Source organism: Thrips palmi, unplaced genomic scaffold (genome assembly GCF_012932325.1).
Source record: "Thrips palmi isolate BJ-2018 unplaced genomic scaffold, TpBJ-2018v1 HiC_scaffold_16, whole genome shotgun sequence".
In the NCBI taxonomy this organism is placed as follows: domain Eukaryota; kingdom Metazoa; phylum Arthropoda; class Insecta; order Thysanoptera; family Thripidae; genus Thrips; species Thrips palmi.
In genome coordinates, this window is record NW_023144625.1 from 16,269,378 (window position 1) to 16,296,446 (window position 27,069).

At 49.4% G+C, this 27,069-nt stretch overlaps 3 protein-coding genes across 6 annotated transcripts in view; 1 reads left to right on the forward strand and 2 right to left on the reverse strand.

Moving 5' to 3' along the window:
* Positions 1-5,981, forward strand: part of LOC117642305 (NADPH oxidase 5) — a 47,220-nt gene extending 41,239 nt beyond the window's left edge. For all 3 annotated transcript variants that reach the window (XM_034380376.1, XM_034380377.1, XM_034380378.1), the window contains 14 exons: positions 246-396; positions 656-866; positions 967-1,193; positions 1,327-1,515; positions 1,601-1,794; positions 1,932-2,253; positions 2,382-2,559; positions 2,647-2,828; positions 2,898-3,018; positions 3,102-3,267; positions 3,366-3,572; positions 4,166-4,375; positions 4,558-4,761; positions 4,838-5,981. In XM_034380376.1, coding sequence (XP_034236267.1) covers positions 246-396; positions 656-866; positions 967-1,193; positions 1,327-1,515; positions 1,601-1,794; positions 1,932-2,253; positions 2,382-2,559; positions 2,647-2,828; positions 2,898-3,018; positions 3,102-3,267; positions 3,366-3,572; positions 4,166-4,375; positions 4,558-4,761; positions 4,838-5,035 — 2,760 coding nt within the window. In that variant the 3' untranslated portion in view covers positions 5,036-5,981. The remainder of the gene's footprint in view (positions 1-245; positions 397-655; positions 867-966; positions 1,194-1,326; positions 1,516-1,600; positions 1,795-1,931; positions 2,254-2,381; positions 2,560-2,646; positions 2,829-2,897; positions 3,019-3,101; positions 3,268-3,365; positions 3,573-4,165; positions 4,376-4,557; positions 4,762-4,837) is intronic.
* An 86-nt stretch (positions 5,982-6,067) lies between these two features.
* LOC117642272 (dedicator of cytokinesis protein 9) lies at positions 6,068-18,889 on the reverse strand. Of its 2 annotated transcripts, none has more exons than XM_034380277.1 (36): positions 18,655-18,889; positions 18,181-18,297; positions 17,934-18,103; positions 17,776-17,845; positions 17,565-17,695; positions 17,392-17,494; positions 17,145-17,316; positions 16,887-17,062; positions 16,664-16,810; positions 16,360-16,584; positions 16,113-16,279; positions 15,852-16,013; positions 15,681-15,760; positions 15,338-15,594; positions 15,018-15,259; positions 14,839-14,926; positions 13,777-13,965; positions 13,512-13,697; positions 13,230-13,427; positions 12,997-13,140; positions 12,711-12,900; positions 12,452-12,630; positions 12,163-12,368; positions 11,958-12,046; positions 11,737-11,881; positions 11,486-11,656; positions 11,134-11,393; positions 10,767-11,045; positions 10,487-10,647; positions 10,279-10,399; positions 9,988-10,196; positions 9,763-9,904; positions 9,424-9,686; positions 8,974-9,334; positions 8,600-8,891; positions 6,068-8,517 (listed from the first exon to the last, which is right to left on the reverse strand). In XM_034380277.1, the coding sequence occupies exons 1-36, from the start codon at positions 18,751-18,753 to the stop codon at positions 8,283-8,285; spliced, it is 6,426 nt and encodes a 2,141-aa protein (XP_034236168.1). In that variant the 5' UTR covers positions 18,754-18,889; the 3' UTR covers positions 6,068-8,282. The 2 variants fall into 2 exon arrangements, with proteins under 2 accessions (XP_034236168.1, XP_034236167.1); XM_034380276.1 differs by having other exon boundaries at positions 14,794-14,926.
* A 349-nt stretch (positions 18,890-19,238) lies between these two features.
* Positions 19,239-27,069, reverse strand: part of LOC117643043 (Down syndrome cell adhesion molecule-like protein Dscam2) — a 48,598-nt gene continuing 40,767 nt past the window's right edge. Inside the window, exons 12-34 of the mRNA XM_034381681.1 lie at positions 26,648-26,944; positions 26,328-26,481; positions 25,572-25,726; positions 25,361-25,492; positions 25,120-25,287; positions 24,776-25,022; positions 24,613-24,704; positions 24,394-24,540; positions 24,157-24,312; positions 23,784-24,083; positions 23,559-23,710; positions 23,178-23,295; positions 23,005-23,100; positions 22,746-22,931; positions 22,382-22,675; positions 22,157-22,309; positions 22,046-22,086; positions 21,862-22,003; positions 21,579-21,763; positions 21,426-21,498; positions 21,015-21,197; positions 20,776-20,938; positions 19,239-20,702 (exon numbers count right to left, since the gene is read on the reverse strand). Coding sequence (XP_034237572.1) covers positions 20,498-20,702; positions 20,776-20,938; positions 21,015-21,197; positions 21,426-21,498; positions 21,579-21,763; positions 21,862-22,003; positions 22,046-22,086; positions 22,157-22,309; positions 22,382-22,675; positions 22,746-22,931; positions 23,005-23,100; positions 23,178-23,295; positions 23,559-23,710; positions 23,784-24,083; positions 24,157-24,312; positions 24,394-24,540; positions 24,613-24,704; positions 24,776-25,022; positions 25,120-25,287; positions 25,361-25,492; positions 25,572-25,726; positions 26,328-26,481; positions 26,648-26,944 — 3,839 coding nt within the window. The 3' untranslated portion in view covers positions 19,239-20,497. The remainder of the gene's footprint in view (positions 20,703-20,775; positions 20,939-21,014; positions 21,198-21,425; positions 21,499-21,578; positions 21,764-21,861; positions 22,004-22,045; positions 22,087-22,156; positions 22,310-22,381; positions 22,676-22,745; positions 22,932-23,004; positions 23,101-23,177; positions 23,296-23,558; positions 23,711-23,783; positions 24,084-24,156; positions 24,313-24,393; positions 24,541-24,612; positions 24,705-24,775; positions 25,023-25,119; positions 25,288-25,360; positions 25,493-25,571; positions 25,727-26,327; positions 26,482-26,647; positions 26,945-27,069) is intronic.

Below are 27,069 nucleotides of genomic sequence, written 5' to 3' on the forward strand. Positions count from 1 at the left end.
ACTGCCCAAGCCTGCAGCAAGCCAGCAGCGAGCTAGACGCCGGCCGGCCGAGCGTCGGCCTGGACGCCGCCAATTTTAAGGCACCCCACGTTTATGGCGCGTGTTTCTGCGGGTGCACGAATACCAGTGTCATAAAAAAAGAAATATTTAAAAACGCCCTAACGCCCGCCTTGCCTAGACCGGGTTGAACTTGGCGGGAGTCTCGCTCACTCCGTGCACTGCGTGGCACTGCGTCCGTGTTGCAGCCCTTCTTCACGGAGCGGGTCTTCCAGATCTTCGACAACGACAACTCGGGCTCCATCTCGCTGCCCGAGTTCCTGGACGCGATGCACCAGTTCTCCGGCAAGTCGCCGGACGACAAGATCAAGTTCCTCTTCAAAGTGTACGACATCGACGGTGAGTGGCGCCCGTGCGCCTGGCGGGCAGGCAACCCATCGCGCCGCTGCGCACCGCCGGCGTGGCGGCCGCCGCTGGAGCGCGCCCAGCGCGCAGTTTACATTAGCAAGACACATCAACACGCACACACACGACGAGTGCGTGCGCGTGTGTTGGTGCGCAATCATAAGACGCAATTGGATATGGAGCGAGCGGCTGCCGAGCGAGGGAGGCATGCCTTGCCGACGCACGTCTCATCGGGCGCCATGTGCTTCCCCAGGCGACGGGCTGATCCAGCAGAGCGAGCTGCAGCACGTCATGAGGGCCTGCATGGAGGAGAACGGCATGCAGTTCTCGGAGGAGCAGGTGGCCGACCTCACCATGGCGCTGTTCGAGGACGCGGACCCCGGCGGCAGGGGCGCCATCACCTACGAGGCGCTCAAGAACCAGCTGGAGAAGCACGGCGGGCTGCTGGAGAACCTCTCCATCAGGTGAGTGCTACGTGTGCTTTGCTGCACCGCGCACCCCTTGGGTGCGAGAGAGGCAGTGCACCTAACCCCCTTGCCCGTCGGCGCTGGCCGGTGCCCGCAGCATAGACCGGTGGCTGGTGCCGCCCAAGCCGAAGGGCAAGCCCGCCTCGCTGCAGGGGAAGGTGTCGGCGTTGCGGCCCTACCAGCTCACGCGGCCCTACCTCAAGAACAACTACGTGTACCTCATGTTCGGCCTGGCCCTCATCATCGTCAACCTGGGCCTGTTCGTGTCGCGCGCCGTCGAGTACCGCCACCACAACGGCTTCGTCATCCTGGCCAGGGCTTGTGGTGAGTGAAGTGCCCCCACTGTTTGCCAACTACCCCCCGCCGAGTCGCGCAGCTCTGTCCCTCTGAACCCTCCAAGAGTGGAACGGGAGGAAGAGAGACAGAGCTAGCTGTTCGATCGGGGTGCCGCTTGCAGGTCAGTGCCTCAACTTCAACTGCATGATGGTGCTGGTGCTGATGCTGCGGCACTGCATCACCTACCTGCGGACGCGCGGCTTCAGCCAGTTCCTGCCGCTGGACCAGCACATCTACTTCCACAAGGTGACGGGCGTGCTCATCTTCGTGTACTCGTCCGTGCACACCGTATCCCACCTGCTCAACTTCAGTGAGTTTCACAGTCGTTTAGCTTCGTCGTATCCGAATCGCTCGCTTGGAGTGTGTGAAACGCGCTTTGCTTTCTGTTTCCGCAGGCGTGCAGGTGATTAACGACCCGGTGGTGAACGCCCAGAACTACACACTGTACGAGTGGCTGCTCACGTCGCGGCCCGGCGTGTACGGCCTGGTGGGCGGCGCGGCCAACCCCACCGGCGTGGCCCTGGGCATCCTGCTGCTCGTCATGTTCATCTGCTCGCAGACCTTCGTCCGCCGCGGCGGCTGCTTCGAGGTGGGTCGCCAACTCCCATTCCGTTTCTAGTGCAGCCAGCGGGGAAGAGGGCCGGTTCGCCGGGGTGCCCTCTTTCGCTGAAATTTTCTTTGTCGTGTTGATTTTATTTCCGTTCCTCGTTGTTGTGCTTGCCGCAGATCTTCTACTGGACGCACTTGCTGTACGTGCCGTTCTGGGGGCTGCTCATCTTCCACGGCCCCAACTTCTGGAAGTGGTTCCTAGGCCCCGGCGTGCTGTTTGTCATCGAGCGGACGATGCGCTTCACGTGGATGCGGACGGGCCGCGGCAAGACGTACATCTCGTCGGGGCTGCTGCTGCCGTCGCGCGTCACGCACCTCGTCATCAAGCGGCCGCCGCACTTCGACTTCCACCCGGGCGACTACGTGTTCGTCAACATCCCGTCCATCGCGGTCTACGAGTGGCACCCCTTCACCATCTCCAGCGCTCCCGAGCAGGAAGGTGGGCTGCCGTCCTCTCTCCTTGAATGAGCTCTGTCTCTGTCGCACTCGTGGGGCGTGGAGTGCGGGAGAGACATCGCGGCGCAGCGATCCTTCGGTTCGCAAACTGAAAGTGGCCTTGGTCCGCAGACTACATGTGGCTACACATCCGCGGCGTGGGCGAGTGGACCAACCAGCTGTACGCGTACTTCGAGCGCGAGCAGGAGAAGCTGCACAACGTGAACGTGGAGCTGCCCACCGGCAGCAGCACCCCCGCCACGCCGCAGACGCCGCCGCCGCAGCACACCGGGCTGCGCAGACTGCAGGCGTGAGTACGGTGCGGTACGGTGCCCAGGCCAAACCAGCCGCCGCCGCCGGTATTCGAACCCGCGTCAATCCCCTCGCGTGCCGGCAGGTCGCTGTCCCGCAAGTGGTCGAGTAAGGACGTGGTCGGCAGCCCCGCCCGCACGGCCAGCAAGAAGGTCAACTTCCCGGTGCCGTCGAGAGGCTTCCGCCCGGACGCGCCCAGCTTCCAGAGCGTGCAGGTGGTGCCGCCCGGCGAGAGCCGCGAGGACCACGGCGCCGGCCCCGGCCAGGGTGAGCACCTCCCCGACGTCGCCCCCGCCCCTACCACCGAGCCCTTCCTAAGGGATGTTCTGTCCGCAGAGGGCTTGATGAAGCCGGCCGCCCTGCGCCGTTTGGTCCTGGACGCCAAAGGGCCGCTGTCCAAGTCGCTGTCCATGCCGGACATGGACAACCGCAGCAAGAAGAGGGACCGCCTCCTCGCGTGAGTACCCAGTAGAGCCTGGGGCCAGGCAGGCCCGCGGCAGAGGACTTTGTCCAACACCAACCTCTGCTTCACTTTGACAGGCTGCGCGACTTCGCGCGATCCGAGTCCGAGAAGTCCTTCGACGAGTGCCAGATGCGGCGCGCCCGCCTGCAGTCCCTGGGCCTGGCCTACCTATCGCCTCAGAACAAGTCGCTGGCGCAGAGCTTCCGCTACATGCGGCACAAGCCGACCATCATCGCCTTCAAGGTGCCCTGCCCCAGTGCCGCGCCCCCAGTGCCGTGCCGACGGTCGTCCGCACCCCTTGACGGTGTACCCTCGACTGACTCGTTGCCTCCTGCTTGCAGACGCCCAGCTTGGAGAGCTGCCAGGCGCGGCTGTCGGCCATCGCGCTGGCGCAGGCCGCGTCCCGCGACTCCAGGCCCGCCCGCGACGCGACGGCGGCCGCGGAGGAGGGCCGGGTGTTCGCCGACCCCGCCGCCGACGCCGAGGGCAAGCACACGTCGCCGCCCACGCCCATCGGCATGAACTACCCCGTCGGCAAGCCGCTCGAGGTGAGTCTCGCTCGGGCCGCCCCTGGCCTTGGGCCTGGCCTTGGGCCTTGCCCTGGCCCGCGAAGGTTAGGTTAGGCCCCGACGCACTCGCGCACGGCTAGCAGGAACTACTTGACGTTTGGCGCGTTTCGCTCGGCAGGTCGTGCTGGAAGGCAGGACACCGCGAAGCAGCACCGCCAGCGAGAACCCTCCGCCCGGAACGACAGTACGGCCCCCACTCCCTTCCTTTTCGTTCCCTGTCTCTGTTTTCGTTTGTGTTTCTCTGTTGTGTCCTCGACAAGCTCGCTGCGTCCATGGTGCACGGGGTGTGTTCGTGGCCGGTTGCATATCCACAGCTGCATTTATGTTGTTCATCTTTCTCATCGTAACCCTCCGTTTCCATTATGTGTTGCTGCGCTAGTTCATGCGTGTGTGTCTGGGTCTAACCAAACCATGTGCCATTCTCTATTTTTCGCCCCAAATTAAATGAATAACAACACATGTTTGTCATTGCAGTGACGATGGTCTTTGCATGTCGGATTGTGTCCTTTCTTCCCTTTTTCGCTCTCTGTCCGCTCCGAGCTGCAAGGCTGCAACCGTCTCCGTGTCCGCAGATCTACCTGGACGGGCCGTACGGCGCGCCCTCCTCGCACATCTTCCGCGCGCAGCACGCAGTGCTCATCGCCACGGGCATCGGCGTCACGCCCTTCGCCTCCATCCTGCAGTCCATCATGCACCGCTACTGGAAGGCCCGGCACACCTGCCCGCAGTGCACCTACCAGTGGGCGTCCGACATCCCGGCCACCATCATGAACCTGCGCAAGGTGAGGGAGCGCGTTGCCGAACAGCCTGCAGGGTAGGCAGTCCCGTCGAGCGCGGACGCGCGCAATGCGGTGTGGCTGCCTACCTTCCATTACCATTACCACTAAGGGCTAGGCCACACATGATCGGAGGCGCCCTGCGCGCCGTCCTGCCGTACACGCTATGTCACACAATGCCGCTGCAGGTGGACTTCTTCTGGATCAACCGCGACCAGCGCTCCTTCGAGTGGTTCGTCAACCTGCTGTCGCAACTGGAGATCGAGCAGGCCGAGCTGGGCGGCGCCATGGAACGCTTCCTGGAGATGCACATGTACATCACGTCGGCGCTGCAGAAGACGGACATGAAGGCCGTGGGCTTGCAGCTCGCCCTGGACCTGCTGCACGAGAAGGTGCGTACCGTCGATGCCGCCAAGGCCGCCCCACGTTCCTATCGGTCTGAATGTCCGCCTGTCTAAATGCCCGCAGGAGAAGCGCGACCTCATCACGGGCCTCAAGACGCGCACCAACGCGGGCCGGCCCAACTGGGACAGAGTCTTCAAGCAGCTGGTGGCGCAGAAGAAGGGGAAGGTGACCGTCTTCTACTGCGGGCCGCCGCAGCTCGCCAGGCTGCTCCGCGTCAAGTGCGACCAGTACGGATTCTCCTTCCGGAAGGAGGTGTTCTGAGGGCGCCGGCCCGGCCGGGCTGTGCGAGTGTGAGTGCGCGTGCGTGTGTGTGTGTGTGTGTGTGTGTGTGTGTGTGTGTGTGTGTGTGTGTCTGTGTGTGTGGGCGTGCGGATGAGCGCCTCGGTGCCTTTGTGTCCCAGTATTAGTCAGTCGAGAGTTACCACGAAACGTGTGCCTAATCAAAGATTGAGGGAAGCCTTCTGCCAGGAAAACAAAATATTTATTTTTAAGGGAGGCGACTTTGACTTGTTCTGGAGGGAAGTCCCGATCGACGGACCAGGACTTTTGCTGCCGACGCAGCATTTAAGATAGCAACTAGTTCTGACTACCCCAGAACTATAGTTACCATTATAAAGCAAGTCATAAAACCAGTTACCATGACGAGTTTCGATTGTAAATATGTTTTTTCATTTACTACAAATTTGTGATTTTTTTCCCCCCCAAAGTACCTTACCCATCCTGCACGCAGCCGAACCTTGCCCAGTCGGACTAGGGTGCATTCAGTGTGCCAGGGTGGTGGTCCATCTTGGTCCTGTAAACTATACGTGTGTTACCATAGATAGGCTTTCTATTTTATTTTGTACAATTTTTCTATTATGCCTGTTCATCTTTTTGTGATTGTTGCCAATAACTGATCGACTATGTCGCATTCTCTTGGCATGAAATTTGGTGAACCAATGTAAATATCTCACTCATTTATTGATATTAGGACCTAGATTATCTAGTTGGTGAGTTTTTTGTGACAACGCAGGACATCGCGCCTCGATAGTGGTAGACCTCATAGTTCCTCATGTTGAGAAACTTTTGTTTGTACTGTACATTTTTCATCAAGAGATGCTTTGCCTCTTGAGGATCTGATTCACCTGGTTTACTTTCGTACCTTCTATTTTCTACTGTCATCAATGTGCCTTAGAAGTCTCATTAAATGTATTCAATATAGCAATGACACAAGACCATCATTTTCCCTCTTGACTTCCCCCTCTGCCGATCGTTGTTAATGTGCAAGGAAGGGAATTGAAAGAGATGATCAAATAGAAACTGCATTATTCTTTATTCAACAAAAATCAAGAACTGCCACCAGAAAAACGGCAGGAAGTATGGCTTACCACATGAAATAAAGGCAACACAAGCAGGTACAAGTAAGATATGCCCAGCACACCACAAAAAACAAATTCAAGGAAAGGGTCAATTTTAAAGACAAGTGATCAAAATTTAGTCATTATGGGGACGGAAAGGAGCAAATTGGGATGCATAAATTTAGGTCCCTTCATGTAATAGACAAAATTCTGAATGAGCAGTCATTAAAGTGTAAAAAAATACACCCTAAGTCAAAAATAATGACAAAGTAAAGTGCTGCAGTAAAATGTTCTATGCAAAATCTAGTTGATTTCTTTATGAAATTTGAAAGTTAACAGGTACTTACTATATGATAAAATTTTGTACTCTAAGTCGATTTTGTGCAAGGCAACATGAGTTACTGTACTAATATTTTGTTATAGCATTTCTATCGTTTTGAAAAACATGCATCTCTAAAATCAAAACAATACATTATAATTGAATATTGACCTTTTGACTTTGTTAGGTACAAGGATTAAAATAGTGTATAAATATCAGAATCATATCACAATATTACTTAGAATACAGTACATATAAATAAAATGGAACATACATAAAACACGACAAGTTCCAAATAAAACAAAACGAAATTCTTTTAGTACAGGAACAAAGCCAGGGAATGAGAACCCACGAAAAACCATTTACATCATTATGACTGGGACAATGTATGTACTTTGATAAAAAGGGAGAAAAAGAAAGAGTAATAAATAATAAAGTCATGGGGCAACTGTGGGCACTAAAGTGATGTAGCTAATACCCGAGATGTACTTGCAAATTAAAAGAAATATAAAGCATCAGATCAGAAAAAGATGAAGTAAACTTCAATATCACTTATAAGTTACATTACAAATACAGACGACTAGAATTCAAAATGATGTCAACATATGGGATACTGCTGCGAGGACCAAATCATTAATACATCAGCTCAGCTGGTCTAGTCCATTCATTACGTGTCCAATCCCTGTAAGACACACTCACATCCACCACAATCATGTAAAAGACAATGACAGAGAGCATGTGAGCCATAAGCTATTCCAACACAGCTTAATTACAATTTCAATTCAGATATACAACTAACAAAATAACAACAGAACAGAGATAGCATGTGATCATGGCCCCAGCACAAATAACAAAATGGTCCCTTGTATCAGCCCTCACAATTAACAATAAATATCTCATATTGTCCCACACTAAGAAACACAAAGTTAAAAGCTAAGCCTCAACGAAGGACTAAGCTTGTGCCCACCTCGTAATACTGATTAATGGCACTCCTGCACTGATAACAATGTAGTCTTTTGTCGCCTAAAACAAGGTCCAAAAAGCATTCTACAATTAATTGGCAAAAGAAATGGAAAGCAGGTGGGGAATAGATGCCAAGCAAAAACAATTAATATTTAGTAGAAAGACTGCCACAAAGAGCCACTGGAGGAAACATAACAAATTGAAAAATACACAATCCAGTACAAGCAATAACAATAATTAAAAAGTAAAATGGATGAGCAGTTTGCAGAATGCAAGACACACATCATACAATAATGGAAGATATTATGTATTGAAAATGTGCAAATCAATGACCTTGCTTTTATTCAAATGAGTAGCAATATAATTAGTTTGTACATGTAACTAAGAAGGCTCTTTAAAATTTTCTGTAGTGAAACAAATGTTAACTCACCCGCACATCACAAACATGAAAATAGGTTCCATTCCAGCCACAAACATTTCATGTTATTCAATGTGGAAAGATGCTAGAGCAATAATATTTATGCTAATTTTTTTGCTTACAAAAAGGGGAGACACTTTTTCCTACAGAGATTCGGGCAAAGTCTTTCAATTCTGGATATACTTAGTCATGTTAAAGTCTCACTTTGTTGACTAAAAATATCACATATGTTGAAGAGAAGCAATATGCTTCCATATGAAAATATCTAAGAATGTCAGCTTTGTGCATTATTACTAGCAAACATAAAACTAATTTTGGCCTCAAATAACAATCATGGAAAACAAAGAAAAATGTCTTCAAAATGGCAGTTCATACAAATATCAGCAACAAATAAAGAACATCCACAAATAATTGACAGAATATTTACTTAAGGACTACGAAACCAACAAAGCATTGCATTCAACAGGATGATCAAGCGGAGCTAGAATTAGCTGAAGCTCCACTTATAGCACTAAAGAGAGCCTGACTATTGCGTTTGAAACTACCCAATTCCTCATCGGGCCAAACAGGCTCCCCAAAGAGTTGGCTTAATTCTTGGCAAAGTTTGTGATAGTTTTGTCGAAGGACTTCTTGATATTCTTGCTGCTCTGCTGTAATAATCTTGCTATTGACTTGAAGTGCAGCATAGCAAATCTTGACAAATTCCCTAAAAAAATACATGTTAGAAAAGCTTAATTAGTTTGTGCATGTATGCTTCAACATTTCAGAAGCACAGAAATTAAAATTACCTGAAAACATCACGCAAGTCCTCAACCTTGTCATCGGGATAAAGTTCTGCCTGGCCTGGCTCCAGGAAAGCATATGCATAGGCTAAAGGACCAGCATTTACTTGCACGCAAACTGATCCTTGTAAACGAAGCTGTAGTTTTTTGGCATCCGTTGGCTTTGAGAGAGCAACTTCTTCCAGCTCTAACACCCGAGCTTGCATTTCATCTAAAGCAACTTCTATTGGGCTAAGCTCTTCTATGACACGATCCACCACACGAATGCGCTTTGTTACGTATGGGAATGACTTCTCAGCTGCAAAGTTAAGAAACAGACAGAATTGAAATTATAAAAAGGAATGGAACAAAATGTGATCTAAATTTCAATCAAGACTTACTAGTCAGAATAGCTCTTCGTTTCCATTGCTCCTGGGGAAGACCACGGGCTTTTTTGCCATCTTTTGTGAAAGGTGTTTCAAACATAAACCTGCAGATATCATGGTTTTGTTCAAACTCAGTTTGTCGTTCCTCAAGGTCTGTTTTATCAAAATAGGGTGTGACATGTGTAACTTGAATGTGAGCAAACTTTGGATCAAGTTCAGAGGAATCAACAGAAGCCGAGTCTGTCATCATTTTCACAACCCCTTCCCCAAATTTAGAGGAGTACAAACGCTGCAATCTCTCAGAAATTTCAGCCAAAGATGCAACCTTAGGTTCTTTGTATATATAGTCGATTCCACTCTCCTCTTCAAAGTATGCCTGAAATATTAAAGTAGAAGAAGAAAAAGGTCAAAACATTTATCATCTTAAAAAGCCCCAGTACAAAAGTTGTTCTCAAATATTCTTACTTGTCCATAAAAGGTAACACGGTAGTATCGGCCAAGCAATCTTTTACCAGAGCGCATTACTTCAGTGACTTTGAGGTAAGCTTTGCTGAGATTTTGGTAGCATTGAGCCAAAGCGGCAAAATTTCTTTTCTTTTCATGCATGGGAACTATTAGACGGTAAACCTCTGCCAGGCATTCATATCTTTCCGATCTTTCCAAACATTCAGCACAGACTTCCAATTGTTCCAACAGCGATTGTTCAGTATACTGAATATCTTGCACCCCTGTAAGAAAAGTATTTTATTACATTCAGAGCAAAGAGCCAGAGAACGTAAATCAAGAAGTCAGGACTACACTTACCTGCATCCAGTTTCAGCCCAGTTTCATCTCTGGCAATATTAGATGATATTTTGAGAAACCCTTCAGCACCCCAAGACTGCACATTTTTCAGCTTCAAATACTCAGCCATCAATGCAGCAATATGTAGCTGACACATAGCAGCCTGAAAAACCACAAACAGGAAACACTAAATGAACTGCACATCTTAAGAGACCGTACCAACCCCCTACAAAGAGCAAAACTCACTTCACTAAAGTTGGCATCTCTATTATGATTGCGACTTATACTTTGTAGCCATGTGTGCCGTAGTTCTGGAGTGCTGGCGTAGGAATTTGCAAGACTATGCTGCAGTGCTGCTAACATTTCTGGATCATGATGATGTTCTCTCATTTGCGCAGTTGCCATCAAAACAGTGCGAACTCTTTTAGTTAGGTCTTTAACTTCTGAAGGAAAACCTAAAGAGAGTAAATGTTTTAGTAAATTGCTGCTGGTAGAAATAATAGAGCTTAAAAGAGAAGGGAATAAAAAAAACTGTACCTGTTCCTTTCATAACTTTGTCACTAGTAGCATAACTATTTATAAGAGACAGGCTTTCTTGAAATCTAGCATTGTTAAGACCCACAATATTCCCCAACATTTGAGATACAGAGATGATCATCTGTTGGAGGGCAAAAGTCATGTCATGATAAACCAATATAATCAGAAGAAAAAAAATCTTATTTGAATGAAAGTGATGATAATTTACCTGCAAATGAACACGGGTGATTCCCTTTCCACTGGTAAATTCAAAGTTACTTCGCATAAGCAAATACAGGATTGCACAGGCTTCTTGGCGAATTGTAGAAAGTCGGCTGTTACAACATCTCAACAACTCATAACAAAACCGACCACACAAGGATGCATTCCCTTCAAGGAAATAGAAAAAAAAAATTATGATTCAAAGCCTTAACATTGAGGCAAAAATAACATCCATCACTTCACATACTGCACATTAAAAAAAAACAACAGAAAAACATGAAACTTACCCTGGAATAAGACAGTTGAGAAGTTGTTTATCAGAGCACGGAGAGCAGCAAACACATGTCTGAATAAAGTTTCAGACTGCCCTACTTGTAGAAATGAAAGCAATATGTCGAATATTTTATTCATGATTGGATTATCACCACGGTTGGAAAGAAGAGACTCTTTCATATGAATGCAATACAGGCCAAGAGCATCAAGAGTGATAAGGCCCACCTCTGTGGCCATGTTGGCTTCAAGAAGAGCCTGATATAAGCGAGTCCCTGCATCCATGTCAGCTCCACCTACAAGGAGAGCAATCAAAGCAAGAGAGGTGACTTGACAGAAAAAAAAATCATGTAATATTTTTCCGTAACTAAGCCAAAAAAATACCTTTAACAAGGTTTTCCCTCCCCACACTATTTGTTCCACTTGTTACAATGATGGTAGTTGTTGCATTACTATGACTTGGGCTATTATTAGAGGTGCCTGGGCCACTTTCAGAAATGCTTGGGTCAGACGAAAAGTCAGGAGGGGCTATTCGAGCAGGTAATGTCATTGCTTTGATAGATGCCTTATTTGAAGGAGTCACTTCTCGCACTGAGTTGGCAATATGTTTACGTCCAGTATACTTGAAGTGGTACAGGCACATTCTGTTGAGAAGATTTCATTATATAGAAAAATGTTCTGTGATGCTAAATTTTTTAAAAAAGCAGATCACTTGACAGCATTATAGCACACTCACTCCAGCACCCGGAAGAAATTCAGGAGCTCTGCAGGTTCACAAAACTGCCACCAAGCAATGAGTTGCTCTTCAGACATGTACTTCACAACAAATAAAAAGCATGTCAACAAATCTTTCACCTCTGCGGGTGTTATTTTGTCAATACGCATTGGTTGTGATGTGCTCACAGACCTGCAGACAAGATAAAAATCAGTGTAGGTTGATACCTAATTTGTCTAACTAGAAATTTTGAAATAGGTTTCAGAACAAACCTTGAGTGGGTCTTTATAACGTCGCCATCGCGGGAGCAATCATCTCTCATTATGGCAGTTTCTTGAGAGGCAGTAGAAACGGCATCACAAGAGAGTGTAGATGCTTCTGATTCCAAGCTTGCTGTGGAAGAGCCATTTACCAAGCCTAGAAAAAATTACCACAATTAAACAAACAGGAAATTTACAGAGAGGAAAAACAATTTAAAAGGGAACTGTAGTACCTTGTCCAGCAATTGCAGCAAAATAATTAGCATCTCTCAAATAAGTTGAAGCTCTAAGGCTTGATCGATTGTCCAAATGTAATGTGATCCTGAAAGTTTACCCAAAGAGCAATAGTTAAAAGTTCAAAAGTTCCAATAATTAAGATTAAAAGTATTTAGGATTGGGTGTATGAAAAAACTGAACTGAGAGAACCATTACAAATACCTGTGTGTAGATGATCTGCTGCTCGTTTCACTGTTCATGCCATCAGAAATGGAATACAGACAAGAGCCAGTACTGTTTGACAATCTATTGCTTCTGCCAAAGCAACCTGGATCGTTCAGATGTTGAACTGCATTCAGTCTGTTGAGGTTTTCTAAAACAACACTGAGCCATGGAGCATAAAGGGCAGCAATGCGGCTCAACTGGCCCTAGAAAAAGAAGGTATTTTGCAATTAACCAATGGGAAACATCGAGAACCATGTACTAAGTGTGGAGAGGGGTTGCTTGCTACCTTGCTCTGATAACGATCATCCAGCTCATGTTTAGCAAGCAAATCCCTTAAAACAGCTATTGCAATGCGTCGTGTGTGAACAACCTGGTTCAAGGCTGTTCGAACTTCCTGCAGCAGTAATCCCACTAAGAAATGAAAACGACAAAAGTCCTCACAGACAATAAATTCTGAAAGTATATCTGTAAAATAAGATTGATAGATAAGAAAACATCCACAGGAATCTAACACAGAAATCAAATGGCAAAATGACAAAATTTACCATTTGCTCTTGATTTGGTCATGCGCTGCAAAGGAAGGTTCAAGGCCACATAATGTTCATGTGAACAAACTATTTGGAGAAATGTCAACTTGTAATCAAATAATGTACGTGAATCCTCGGCTCTAAAAAGCTCCATGTAGGCCTTCAGCAGACGGAAGACATAGCCTCGGTCCATCAGTGTCAAACATCTCTGAAGAGCAGAAAAAAAGACACAGTGAGAACACAGTAAGAACAGAAAAAATACAAATAGGAAAAATATTACAAGCTTTGGGTCAAGCTAGCAAACCTTGAGAAAATGGGCTAAGCTCATGTTGAGCTGTTTTGTTTCCACAGGCACTTCTTTGTATTTATGAAGATAAGGATACAAAGCGCTTAAGAGCTCTTCAATTTTCTTCTGGTAAGTATCAGAGAATCGTTCATTACGCACCATCTACAACAAAAACATGCCAAGGCATTAAGTTGATATTGTCATAAACAAATCTCAAACCAGCATAAGTCCATCTCTTATGCACAAATCACCTTTATTCGACCAGAGCTTAAAAGGAACTGAGCCATACTTTTACTCATTACTTGAAAGAAAAAGTCTGAATGTCTCATCAGTTTGTTCACAGTCAAGAAATCAGCATAGTCAGGGCGTAGTACAGTTGGTAAATGGCGGCTGAGTTGCTCATGAACAGTTGTGTTTCCATCAGATGATGTTGGGGCTACAAGCACATACTGCAAAAAAGATAATGAATAGTTAAACCACTTTCGACATGAAAATAGATTACAACATAATCAATCAAGTGAAACTTTTCATACTTTGACATAAGCTTGGAGTAGCTCCTGTCGACCTGCATCATGAACCATGTTGACAATGTTTACAAGGAGTCGAATAATGTTGAGGCCAACTTCCTCACTTGAACATGATACCAACAGAGTAAGGAGCTGGTTCAATATTGTAGGTAAAAGTGATAGGACAGCTGACAGCTGAACTGCATGAGCAGCCTGCACACACAAAAATCAAAGCTTGTTGAGAACTAATTCATACAGTACTCCACACTTACAAACACCTTCAAAGAGATACCTTCAAAATTTGACACGTTTCTGTCTCTGAGGGACACGCTCTGGCAAGCTTAGGATCTAACAGCCTTTCCGCATGCACAAATAAGTTGTGTAAATGGGGGTCCTTTGTCAAGACAGTTGAAACCAGTTGGAAGTTGACAGTAAATATAGGCTTCTGACCATCAACCCATGTCACATCAGGACCACTAAACTGTAAAAACAAGGAGGAAATTAGAAAACTAAGTATTGGATGCCCAGTTATTATTTTTATGAAATACGAAATTAAGAAGCTTGCATCTCAAATCTGCAGTTTTCTATTAAAAAACACAGAACTTGCACATTTTTCACCACAAAAGCATGTAATGTAACAGACAAAGATAGGTTCTTTTGCTTTTATCATTAAGACATGTGGGGGGCACATTTCATGCTCCAGCAGTCTTTCAGCACACACATTTCATGAAAGCGTAAGGTTATTATGTTCCTGAACCGTACAAAGCTAACATCACAAAAAGCGCAATGCCCATCCCTAATACTTCCCTGCCTGCAGCTAGACATGCTCCACTAAATTGATAACAAGGCAAGATCCACATACTGTATAAAGCTATAAGCACAATAACAATTTCCAGAAAACCTTATGCTTCTTACCAACCTAATAGGATTCAACTAACAAAAAAATAAAGCACTCCACCACCAGACAAAAGGCTTGGACACAAACAAACTTTGAGGTGATTAGTTGTTCAGCTCACACTGTTCCATGAGGTAAAGTATAGCAAATACATACATATACTTGGTAGAAAACTGTCCAATCCTTACTTCTAACAACCAAAAAAAAATTTTATAAAAAAATAAAACTACAGTACAATTGCAAACACACTTGAACTTAATGATGCAAAATCCTATGGTAACACGCCTACCTAACAAACAATGAATCATTAACTACCGTATTCATTTTGAAAAAAAAAAATTATCAAGGGGAAGTTTTTGTTTCAATCTCTAATAAACAAGAAAAGCAATGCAGCTGCAGCATGCGAACACTTACATGGATTCCCTTTCCTTCATGCGCAGGCTCGGCCTCATTACTCACCCCCTTGCCCAGGCCCAGCGGTTGGATGGCCAAATATCCAGGTGGCAAAGTAGCAGCCACAGGCAAAATTTGCTCTTCAACACATATTCTTAAAAAAGCAACAACATATACTCAATTACAAAAAAAAATATCTTAAAAAAGATTAATTAATGATCTATTATTATTTTTCTTCATCTTACCTGCCCTTGTGCAGAAGTGGGATCCAAGAATAGCCCACACAGGTTTCAACACTCACATCCTTCTTTTTTGTGGTATCACATGATATGTGGTAGAATGTAAACAAGAGGTGATGTCTAGTTGTGACTTGAATGGGCAGTCGAACTTTGACTTCATCGCACCATGTTGGAGTAGTATTGTGATGTACAATAGAGCAACAACTGTGTGTTACTAATAGTGGACCTCCAGGTGGTCCATAAATTGACTGAAAAATTCGTGTCCATAGTCAAAAGAAGTGCTATCAAGTTTGTAGGTGACAATGAAAACCATGAGCGATACTAACACAAAGAGGCTTTGAATCTTCATCATCTCCATCTCTGAGCTCAATGAGACATGCAATATTGCGAGCCCTAGCAAACATCTTCTGATTGTCAAAATTCAAACTTTGAGGATACACATACAGATGACTGATAAAAGATGTATATGGGTTTACTTCGTGTTCCGGAACAGTATCCTCCAATTCACAAACCTCTCTGGTGCATTCACTGACGGGTGGAATTGGGAATGGTTTTAAAGACATTAAATTGGTTGTAAGACAATCTGAAAAATTGCAGAAATGTTATACAAGAACCACTAAATATGAGAATGAAAACAATATTGTCAAAGAAATCTAGACTGGTACTTACTTGCAGGCATTTCTTGAAGTGGTGTGATATGAATTTTTAATGAGCCTGGAATTGCAGTCAGCCGCCCCATCTTGTCTGGTCTGTGAAAGATAAATGGACAAAGTAAGTCACCAATCTTAAACAAATGAGGGTGTAGAATTGTGTGAAATACATTGAAGACATGAAACTTACTTGCGGAAATCAGCAAGGATTTTGATGAGATCATCATCCCTGAGACGGTTCCCTTCCTGCCTATAAATTACTGGAAATTCTGACGATGTATCCAACTCATTACTGAACATGCGGAACAGTGGTTTCGCAGACCATGCAAATGGCATCCGATATTTCCCCAACCTACAAATAATCATTTGAAAAACAAGGACATTGTGACTTTGAGAATTGTTCTATTTGATGGCAGATATAAAAGAACAAATATTAAACACCTCGTCATACCTCTGACTGCATGCTTTGACTTGTTTATGGACTTTCAGGCCCAACTTTGGATCTTTAGTACATTTTACATAAGGCTCTGATGTTGGGCAAATACCACCTTGTAGTACCTTATCAATCCTCAGTACAAGATAGATCTCAGGATGTGGATTACTCACATTAAACAATGCCTGAGTTTCAAAAATTCACATTGTATAAAATGAGCAAAAAAAAACAAGCTTCTCATAAAATAATTGTGTTGATAAAGTACCTGCTTCGGAAACTGAATCCAATCAGGAGACACTTGCTCTAGCTCAGGGGAGATGGGCTCAGTAGGTGTGCATGCTTCACCATTGGTGCAGCTTTCATCATTATCTTGAGTGCTGAAGAAAATACTGCGTATTTTATCATCATTGATGTCAAAGTGATAGTTTTCAGAAAGTTTGCGGCCTGCTCGCACATCAAAAAGAGCTAAAGAAGTGAAATACGGCTCAACCTGAAACAAAAAGTTTTAATTCTCAATATTATTACAGTATGTCAAAATTGCAAAATCAAGGTTAACCTATTTGACATACTTGGCCAAACACTTCGTTCTCTCCTTCAAGAGGAGCTTGTAACCTGAATTTCACTTCCTCACATTTGACCAAAAAACGAAGGCCAAATTTTTCCTTGTATGGTTCAACGGAGCTCTCAGTGGATCCAACGCCTCCTTGTTTGACATGCTGAAATAATAAAACCCATTTTAAACTTGTCACATTTGTTAGAATTTTAATTTAAAAATGAAGCTTGACACTCTACCGGCATCTGAGGATATACACTGAAAAGTCTGCGTCGGTTCTCCTTTCTTGCATGGGCAATGGACATGTCTGTTTCTCGAGAGTACTTCATAAGTTGCGGGTTCATGCTTTGCTCCAATCCTTTCAACGTTCCATAGATAGCTAGTTGAGCTGGAGATGGAGGGGGAGTTGCACTCGCTGAGGAAACAGAATCATCAGCATAATAAGAAAAAATTCTCTTTTTTGATACGGAACGGGAAAAAGCATTCGTTCCTGATACCTCTCTCTAGCGATCCATGAGGCTTTTCTTCTTGTTGACGATTTATTTGCAAGACCTGCTGTAATTTATTCAGCCAATCTTGCAGCTCATGCTCTGATTCTGCAGCAAGGCAGTATGATTTGTGGCCGGAGGGCATTCGTAATTCCATGCAATAACGACCTCTTTTGGGGCTCTGGAATTTGGAGATTAAAGTTTAACCCCATCAAGTACAGACATAAATTTTCAGAGTAGAAACAATGCTACTTACTCGTACAACTTCTGTGCAAAAATCCATGACAATTGTTGCTTTTGCTTCCCCTTTCTTTTCATCTTTGTGTAATTCAAGAATGTAAGTTCCATCTACTTCACGTCTGTAATAGAGAAACAAAAATTAAGTACTGTTCACATTAAAGGAATTCAGCTTTGTAGATTGTGCAATACCTCAGGTAACAATAACGCCGCTTGAAGGATTTGGAAGCAATGTTGGCGAATATGCGGTCAGTTCCAACCTGTGGTCCTTTCAAAAGATATCCTTGTTTAGTGATGCCCTCAGAGATTTTATTAACAACTCCCTGAAAGCAAAAGTAAAGAATTTCATAATCTCTTGCTGTGAATTTGAACAGGTAGCATTGTTCGATATGTATACACTCACTTCATCAACCTGGTCAGCATCAGTGTCTACCTCATAGACTTCATCCTTCAACTCATCCACTTTAGGTGCCCTGAAATTGTAAAATTGTAAATACATTTGTAAATAAATAAAAATTATTTTTTTCTTGTGATGAATTTTTAAAGCAACTTTAAACTTACTTTGGCAATTCCAAATAAGTGCCAGAGTATGCACTATATTTGTAATGGACTAAGTGCCAGTTACTAGTATAGCTCTTAAGACACTCTTTAGTAAGCAAGTTTTCTTTGCATTCTGTATTGGGTAATACTTGCTGGGACACAGTGCGATACTTTCTGGGAAGAACAACTTGCTGCAAGGTTTAGACAACAATTAGAAATAATGTCAAGAGTTAAATGTTAAACCATTTATGCTGAAACTAGCACATACCGACACATCATCAGATGGATAAACCAGAAGCTCTCTGTGAGGATCATTTTGAAGAAGAGTCTTGTTCTTGGAAATATAATCTTCGAAGTTGATTGGGTCTGCCATGTGCAGCTGGTTCTGAAATTCGGAGTAGAAGTATGACACGTTAGTAAAGGGCAGTACGAGAATATATCTTTTTCGAAAAGGCATAAATTCATAGACTGTGACTGGCAATACTCGTAAATATTTTGAATGGAATATGAATAGAACAGGACAACAGGCTAAACAACAAGACAAAAACACACAAACCATGACTTCATGAAACTCAAGGTTTGTTTACATACAAGGTCAGGCAAAGCAGACAGGAAATAGTGTGTTTCGGTCCATCCTGACATACTTCTCAGTAAGGGCACTTCTTAACCCTACTTTTAACTGAACATTCGAGCAAATGATACAAACAGGAAAACATTACTTAAATTACTTGTAATAAATTACCTGCACGGTACTTTCTCTCACCACCTGTGACACAGTTTCTCTGAGCTGGGCAGCCATACCCGGCTTACCCAGGCCACGGGTAAACTTCCGTTCTGTCATTTCGACTAAATAGATTTCTTTAAATAAAAGGTACGAGGAAGACGAGCAACATCACAATTTCTACAGGTACTCCCCAAAGTACATGATAGGACAGACATCAACAACATCTTCCTTCCCAATCAACAATAGTAAAAACAAAAACATGAACAGGAGCGAGATATCGAATATTATTACTTCACTTCTTCTTCTTTCGCTTGGTCGATAAATCTCTCTCTGCTATGAGCTATACAGTCGCGCATTTGGGGCTAAATTCAAATCTCATCGGCACGCAATTGACGCAACAATAATTTTTCTGGGCAAGTTTTGTGTGATAGTTCGTGTGCCTGTTCGCGTGCTTCCGTCCAGCGGCTTGGGAATATCGAATGTTCAGTCGTCGCCCGCCCCCCTCCCCCTTTCCCTCTATGAGGACTTCCCTTCCGTGCGCGCGTCCGGCTAACTTCTGATTGACAATTCTTCTACTTTTCATAAATTGAAAACAACACGTATAGTTTCGTAAAAATTAATTTATTGTTCATTGACATACATGGTAAGTATTTTTCAATACTCCAGCCAGGTAATTTCATAAAAAGAAACAGCATGCATTGCATGATAAACAATGACACATAAACTGCAATTTGGCTGTAACATATTTAACAAGAAACGTGGACACAAAAATTTAGCATCTTCTTTTTATTTACAGTTCAATACCATCAGCCCCCACAGATTATAATAAAATTAAAAGAATGAAGGCACAATAAGAATTTTCAAACACAAATTACAAATTGCATCATATTGCAGGGCTCCTAGAACGACAACAAATTACTCCAATGGCACCTCTTACAATACAATTAAAATATTGTCTTTACAAGTACTTAAAGAATCTATTATTTACATAATAATATGTTCATTCAAATCGATATGGTAGATTTGATTTATTTAAATTCAACATTTCCTCCATCATTATCTTTGTGCATCAAACCTTTTCTCACATGCAACTTTGAGCGTAGAAGGACTCGCTCTAGGAAGACTTTGCATGACCTTGTAAGAAAGGGGCTCTAACAAAACCATAAAATATCCAGCAGACCACAGAAGGCTAAAAAGTCTGACAATAAACCAGATAAGAATAACAGCCAACAACAGTAGATGGAAAAACACTCGAGTATGTATCTCATTGCATTGCAGAGAGTAATTGTATTTTAAAAAATCTTAACTACCTAGTTATGTGATATGATTTTCATATATGAATAATTGACATCACATAAGAGTTATTTCAGCTTTTTTGTGCATTTTGCGGCGCACATACTTTGGCCCGGGCAAGAGAGTGTCAGTCACCTCTTTGACCCTTGCACAGTTAGGCAAAGCAATAGGAACAAGACTTGATCTCTTGAAGACTTATGTACTTTTCAGAATTCAGTCTCTGCTAATCTAAACAACGCACAGTCAAAATTTGGCCACGAAGAAAGAATCTTTTCAAGGGGTTTCCTTTGGTCTTTCTCATTTGAAGAACCGTTGGACCGTACGTTACTGTGCGCACCTGTTTTGATAAAAAGCACTTTTTGGCAACAAAATATCAACAATTTGGCAATTACACTGGAAGAACAATTTAGGCTAGAGGAAATTGTTAAACCCTTTCCAATGAGGAAGACACTTGGGTGTGTTTGGGTGGGGCGGGCGCGGACCGCGGCGATGGAGGTCCTGGTCCTCTCGGTCCTCTCGGTCCGGGCCTCCGTCAGAGAGGCGGCCCGCGTCCCCCCAAATGCCGTCGCTATACGTCTATCTGGAAGGCGGCGGCGGGGTCGCGGATGCCGTCCCGGGCGGCCCTGGAGGGCACGGAGGACCGCGACGACCGCCGCTTCGGCTCCACGTCCTTCTCCGTCTCCGACAAGTCCCTCGAGTGCGAGTGCGATCTGGAGTCGGAGAACCGCGACGGCGGCTGGATCCGGTCGCTGAAACTGTGACATCGGCCGGAACTGTCAACCCACACAGGACAGGGCAAGGCGTGAATTGTAGTCGGTTGCCTCGGGGCACAGTGGTGCGTCCTACCTGAAGGTGGTTTCCTCCGTGTGGCTGGAGTAGCCCGAGCTGGAGCGCACGTGGCGCTTGCCCGACAGCTGCCCCTTGCTCTTGGACTTGCGTGGCTGGAACTGCTTGCCCTGCTTGCGAGGGTCCACGGGCGAAGTCTCCGACGAGCTGGTGCTCTCCTTGCCTGCGGCAGAGGGCTGCATTCAGAGGGAGCTCGCCTGGCCGCCTGGCAGGTGCGAGAGGGGCAGAGAGGTACTCACAGGGCACGACGGAGCCGCGGGGCGTCCTGGCGCCGCGGGGGACGCGGTGCCGGAAGCTGGCCATCTCCTGCTGCTGGCTGCTGCCCTCCGTGTCGCTGCCCAGCGTGTCGTACTCGGAGATGGGCAGGTGCAGCGACAGGATCTTCTTCACCTCCGAGTCCGTGCTGCCCAGGTTGTCCGACTCTGGCACATGGCAAGCAAGGCACAGGATCAAATACCGGCCGCCGGGCGGTCGTCGCGACGTCGCGTCGCGTCGCGTCGTCTCGCTCGCGCGGCGATTCGCTTTCCATTTAAATGGAAACGTCAAGTCGCAAACCGGTGGCAGGCAGGGCGGCCCGGCCAGGCGCCGACCGGGCCGCGCGCCCCATGGCCCGTACCGCCTCGTGATAATCGATCTAATGGCCGACTCACCTTGGCTCTCGGAGTGCGGGTCACGTAGCTTGCTCTTTTTCCGCCGGACTTTAGTGTACTCGGGCTCCTTCTGCTGGAACGGGAAGGAAAGGGGCTTTGAGTGGGCCGGGGCGCGACAAGGACTGGAAGGAGGACAAGAAGGACATCGCTCACATGTCTGAGTTTGTAGGTGTCCGTGCCGTCGTGGTACACAAAGGAGCCCCTGACGGAGTGGTACGGCCCCGAGTAGATGTTGCCCGAGAAGGAGCACGTCGAGCCCGCGTCGCTGTACGTCTTGGAGGTGGGGCCCGTCGCGTTCAGCTGGAAGGTGGCGTACGGGCAGATGTCCTTGATGTAGTCTGCGAACAGCCGAGAAGGAACCTCTTGCAATGGCCGAGAGGGCACACAGCCAGAACCCAAGCTTGAAACCCCCGTCTGGTATAGCCTATCTACCGACCTGAGGACTCGACAGTCTTGTAGGTACTGGTCTCGGAGTACTTGGGCGCGGGCAGCGCGAGGTAGTGCTGGTCCCTGTTCTGCTGGTTCTGCAGCTGCGCCAGGCTGGGCGACTCCCCCACGGGGCCGTGGCCGGGGCCGTACCCGGGGCCGCGGCGCAGCGGGGCGAGCGGGCCGCCCAGCACCCGCGAGGACTGCTCGTGCTGCAAGGCGCGCGCCTGCAGCTCTGCGGCGGCAACAAGGAGTCAGTGACGGTGGCCGCGGCCTCCCCTCCCCTCCCACCTCGTCGCCCTTACTTCGCTTGCCGATGCGCATCCCCGCGTAGCCCAGCACCACCACGGTGGCCGTGCACAGCACCACGGGCAGCATCACCCGCAAGTTGAAGGCGTAGCCGGCGGGGTCGTCCGTCGGCGAGGGGTAGTCCTCGTCGGGCGGCAGCGGGATCGGGGCTGCGAAGGACGAACAGTGAGCGGGCTTTGCGTCGCCAAAGACCGGGACTCGAACCCGCGAACTCCACTCACCGCCGGCCAGCGACAGGGTGGTGAAGTTGTAGACGGCCCCGACGGAGCCGGCGCTGTTGTGCGCCGTGACGCGCAGTTGGTAGCGCGAGCCGGGCGTGAGGTCGGCCACGGAGCGCGCGCGCTCGGCGGGCAGCACGTGGTTGGAGACGAGGCGCCAGGGGTCGTCCTCCGCCTCGCGGTACTCCACGATCAGGTACTGGATGGGGCAGCCGCCGTCCGCCCACGCGTCCAGCCACAGCGTCACCACCGTCGAGTTGACCGTCAGCAGCGCGGCCTGGCTCGGCGTCACGGGCACTGGAAGAAAAAAAAAGATGAAAAGTCGGAACGCGTTTGCCGGGATTTGAACCGGCAACGGGTCACTGACCTGATCCGCGCGTGGCGGTGTGCACGATGTCGCAGGGCAGCCCCGTGCCGATGCGGTTGTAGGCCGTCATGTACAGCTGGTACCGGTTGCCGCACAGCAAGTTGCGCAGCACGAAGCTGTCGATCTTGGACTCCAGCTGCAGCTCCTCCCAGTCGCCGTGATCGCGCTTGTAGTTGATGACGTAGCCTGGGAAGGGAAGGGCGCATTGGATTAGCCCCGAACACTCCTTAAGTGGCAAAAAAGGACAATGAATAATTACCCAGGACAGGGACCCCGGGTTCGCTGTCCGCCCAGTGCAGGTGCAGGCTGTCGGCGTCGGACGTCTGGATGTACAGTGTCGGCGGCCCTGGAGGGACTGCAAAAAACGCCCCCAACAGTGTTAACCATCGGCAAAAAAGAGGAAGAAATTGCAAGTGTCGTCCGGCTACTTACCTCTCACGACAAGGGAGTAAGTGATCTCGTCCTTGCCGTGGGGGTTCTCCACGGCGCAGCTGTAGTTGCCCTGGTCCAAGTGCTGCACATCCTTCACCTGCAGGCCGCTCCCGTTCACCTGGGGCACCAATTAATTCGCCTCGTTATTTTGGTCCCAGCGAGAAAGAAATTTACTGCCGCAGCCCGGCGCTTCGCGGAGCGCCCGACGAAGACCGGGTAGGCAACCGGCCGCAGTGGCGACACCCGCGCGCGGCGGGCTTGCCTACTGCCCGGGCGCTCCCCACCTCTCCCGCCAGGCCGCGCCTGCGGCTGGCAGGCGGGTACTGCTGCGGTACTGCTGCGGCGGAGCGCGCCGTGTGTCTCTGTCTCTGGCCGGCCTACCTGAATCCTGGTGACGGCCGGGTCCAGCGGCCTGCCGTTGAACCTCCAGGACACGGTGGGCGCGGGGGAGCCGACGTGCGAGCAGGCCAGGGACACGTTGCGCTTCCAGGGCGAGATGAGCGTCCTGGAGAAGGACGCGATGCGGGCCGGCACTGCGAGCAAGGGACCGGGTTCAAGTACTCGTGACACCATGTTTATTTTGAGGTGTCCTTGAGGTGCGCCTACCTCTGCCGTTGGGCTTGACGGTCGCCGCCTTGCTGCGCTCGCCCTCGCCGACGCGCGTGCTCGCCGTCACCCAGAACCTGTACGTGGAGCTGGGCGACAGGCGCTGCACCTCGTGGGTCTCGGTGGCGGCGCCGAGCTGCGTGGAGTGCGTCGTGCTCTCCTTGCCGTCGTCGCGGGTCGCGTTCCAGTAGAAGTTGTAGCCCATGAGGACGCCGTTGAGGCGGCTCGGCGGCAGCCAGGCCACCAGCACCGTGTTGGGGGACGCCGTCAACGCCTTGATGTCTGCCGGCGCGGACGGTACTGAAAAAGACAAACGTCTCAAACACCGCCACGACGTGCAGAAGGGAAAACAAGAGACTTTTTTTGTCCTCACCGTCCTCGTCCGTTCGGCAGAAGATGGGCGACGTACGCACGCCGTCGCCGGAGCCCGTGAAAGCCAGCACCACGATGCTGTAGTTGGTGAAGCTGAGCAGGCCCAGCAGCGTGGTGGACGTCGACGAGGTCACCTTCACGTCGGGGCTGTCCTTGTCTGTAAGATAAACCAACAGGACGTTAGGCAGGGAGATGTGCGTTTCCTCTAACCCCTTTGGCAGACGTTGATGGCACTCACCGTACCACTCCTCCGTGGGCTGGAAGAGCACCTTGAAGCCCTGGATCTCCCCGTTGCGGCCCTCCTCCGGCGGGGGCTGCCAGTTCACTTGGAGCTCCTGCACCGACGTCGGCCTGCAGTTGAGGCTCTCCGGTGGCATCGACGGCACTGGAAGGAGACAGCGTTTTAGTTTTATATCAAAAAGTTGAAAAATGAGGGAGAAAAGCGATGAAATCTTACCGTCCTCCATGGTGCGGACAGTGACTGGTTCCGATGTCGGCCCCGCCCCTCTGCTGTTGTACGCCTGCACTATCACGTTGTACGCGGTGAACCTAAACCAAAGGCGTGTCAATGGAAACAGAAGTCCAATTTCTGGAAAGTTGTTTTAGTCTTGAGTACTGACTTGGCCAGCCCGATGAGCGACGCCTCCCCGCCGAACTGGGAGCCCACCTCCACGGTCTTGAGCATGTACTGGTCGCGGGTGGGCCGGTCCGTGGCCGTGGACGCCATGCCGGTCACTTGCGTGTAGCCGACGTAGTAGCCGTGCAGCGAGCCGTGCCAGAGTTCCCTGGGCGGCGGCTCCCATGTCACCACCAGCTCGGTGCTGGAGCGCGCCTCGGCCCGCACGGCCTGTGGCGGCCCGCTGGGCGCTGCGAGGGAGAAGGGAAAAGCCAACAGGGGTCAAACACGCTCAAATAAAAGCCACGTAAATAATGTGGGCTTTGAGCCCCGGGCGTGCCGGCGTACCCTCCTCCTGTGTGGTGACCTGGATGGCCTCGGACGGCTCGCTCAGGCCCAGGCGGTTCTCGGCCAGGATGCGGACGTGGTACGACGCGGCGGGGCTGAGCCCTCCCAGCGTGGCGCTTGCCTGCGTCCCGGACACCGTCGTGCGCATGGGGCTCGTCGGCCAGGGTTCTGGAAAACGGAACACACGTTCGAGTCGAGGACAAAACGTCGCGGCCAGAGTCGCGGCGCTCTAACGGCCTACCTGAGACCAGCTTGTACTGCAGGATGTAGGCGGAGATGGGCGAGTTGCCGGAGTACGGCGGCGGCCATGCCAGCTGCACGCTGCGGCTCTGCTGCTCCGTCACGCGCACGTTCTGCGGCATCTCGGGCACCTCTGCCAGGACAAATCATCAGTTTGCAGGGTGCAAATGCCAGTGTTACTTAATTGCTCGATTGCAAGTTTATCTTGTTACCCTGCACCACCAGCTGGATGGTCATCTCGTCCTGGCCGTACGCGTTGGTCGCGCTGCAGGTGAAGGTGGCCGAGTCGTGCCTCGTGGTGCGCTCGATGGTCAGCTCTGACACCTGGCCGCCGTGGCCGTCCATCGGGTGTTCCCTCAGGGTCAGCCTGTCACACGCACAAGCCACTTCAGAACACTGGAGAGAGGACCGCTGCTCCACGCCACGCCACGCCACCGTCACCACGGGTTCCAGGGGACACTCCGACATGGTTCGGCGCTCGGCGAGGCACGGCGGCACGGCGGCACGGCAAAAGGGCTAGGGTTGCCTGTGGTTCCCGCCAGGATCCAAAGAGTAAGAGGGCGGCTGGGCAGGGCCAGGCAGGGCTCAGCGTGGCGGTACGGGACGGTACGGTGCGGCGCGGGGCGGCTGGGGGCGACCGGCTTAGGTTACACACACTTGGGATGGAGAGGGGAGGCCGTCAACCCCTGTCACCCCTCACCCCACCGTAAGGCCAGTGCCGCGACGCGCGCTTATGTAGTGTACAGTACACTCTCGCAGTCTCGCACACACGGAGCCCCTACATCATGGCCCTGCCCCCTCCCCTCCCCCCCTCCCCGCCACTCCGCACTCTACCTGTCCCCGGCCTGCTCGAACCTTACGGGCCGTGAGTGTGTGCACGCGTCTGTGTGCGCAGTGTACGCAGTGTACGGAACACACGTATGCCCAACTCGGAACCAACATCATCGTCCATTCCCCCACCCCCTCACCTGTGGTCCGTGTCCACGGCCAGGCGCTGGCCGGCCTGACGCCATTGGATGTCGATCGGCGTGTCCCCCGTGGAGGCGCACTGCAGGCGCGCCGCCTCCCCCTTGGCCACCTCCACCTGCACCTGGCGCCACTTGCTGGCGAAATGCGCCGGCGCTGGAACGGAAATTGCGACGCGGTGTGTAAACACGGTGCGTCGGGTCGCTCCACCTCGCTCCGCCTCCGGCCGACAGTGTGCCGAGGGTTAGCGCGGCTGCGCGGCACCGCGTTCAAGTTTAAAAAAAAAAAAATACTGGGTTTTGTTCGAGCCGGTCTGACCTACCGTTGATCTTGAGGAACACGACCTTGCTGACGTCGGAGCCGACCGAGTTGCCCGCCTCGCACATGTAGTGGCCCTCGCTCTCCTTGGAGATGCGCACGAAGTGCAGCGTGCCGTTGGGCATCAGGTTGACGTGGTGGTCGAAGAGCGCCAGGTCGCGGTACTCGCCGGGCAGCGAACCCACCGCCTTCTTCCACAGCACGGAGGGCGGCGGCGACCCCTCGGCCGAACAGTGCAGCCACACGTCCTGGCCCGCCGACGCGGACGTGTCGGAGGGCTCCACCAGCCAACGGGGCGGCACTGCGAAGGCGAGAGTCGGGGTTCAAATTTAATACCTCGGCTCCCAGTTTCAGTTTTCCAATTTGTCGATATTCTCCGGCCGGCGCTGCCAGCGGCAGCCCGCAGCGGGGCGGGCGTTGCCCAGG

Bases quoted from the DNA above. Each gene is read 5' to 3' on its own strand.
- LOC117642272 (XM_034380276.1), bottom strand. From the start codon at position 18,753: ATGACAGAACGGAAGTTTACCCGTGGCCTGGGTAAGCCGGGTATGGCT. The intron at 17,317-17,391 runs GTAAGTAGCATT...TCCAAATTCCAG, and splicing joins TTTGCACAGAAGTTGTACGA to AGCCCCAAAAGAGGTCGTTA. The intron at 12,631-12,710 runs GTAAATTTTGTC...CTTATTTTACAG, and splicing joins GACCAAATCAAGAGCAAATG to ATATACTTTCAGAATTTATT.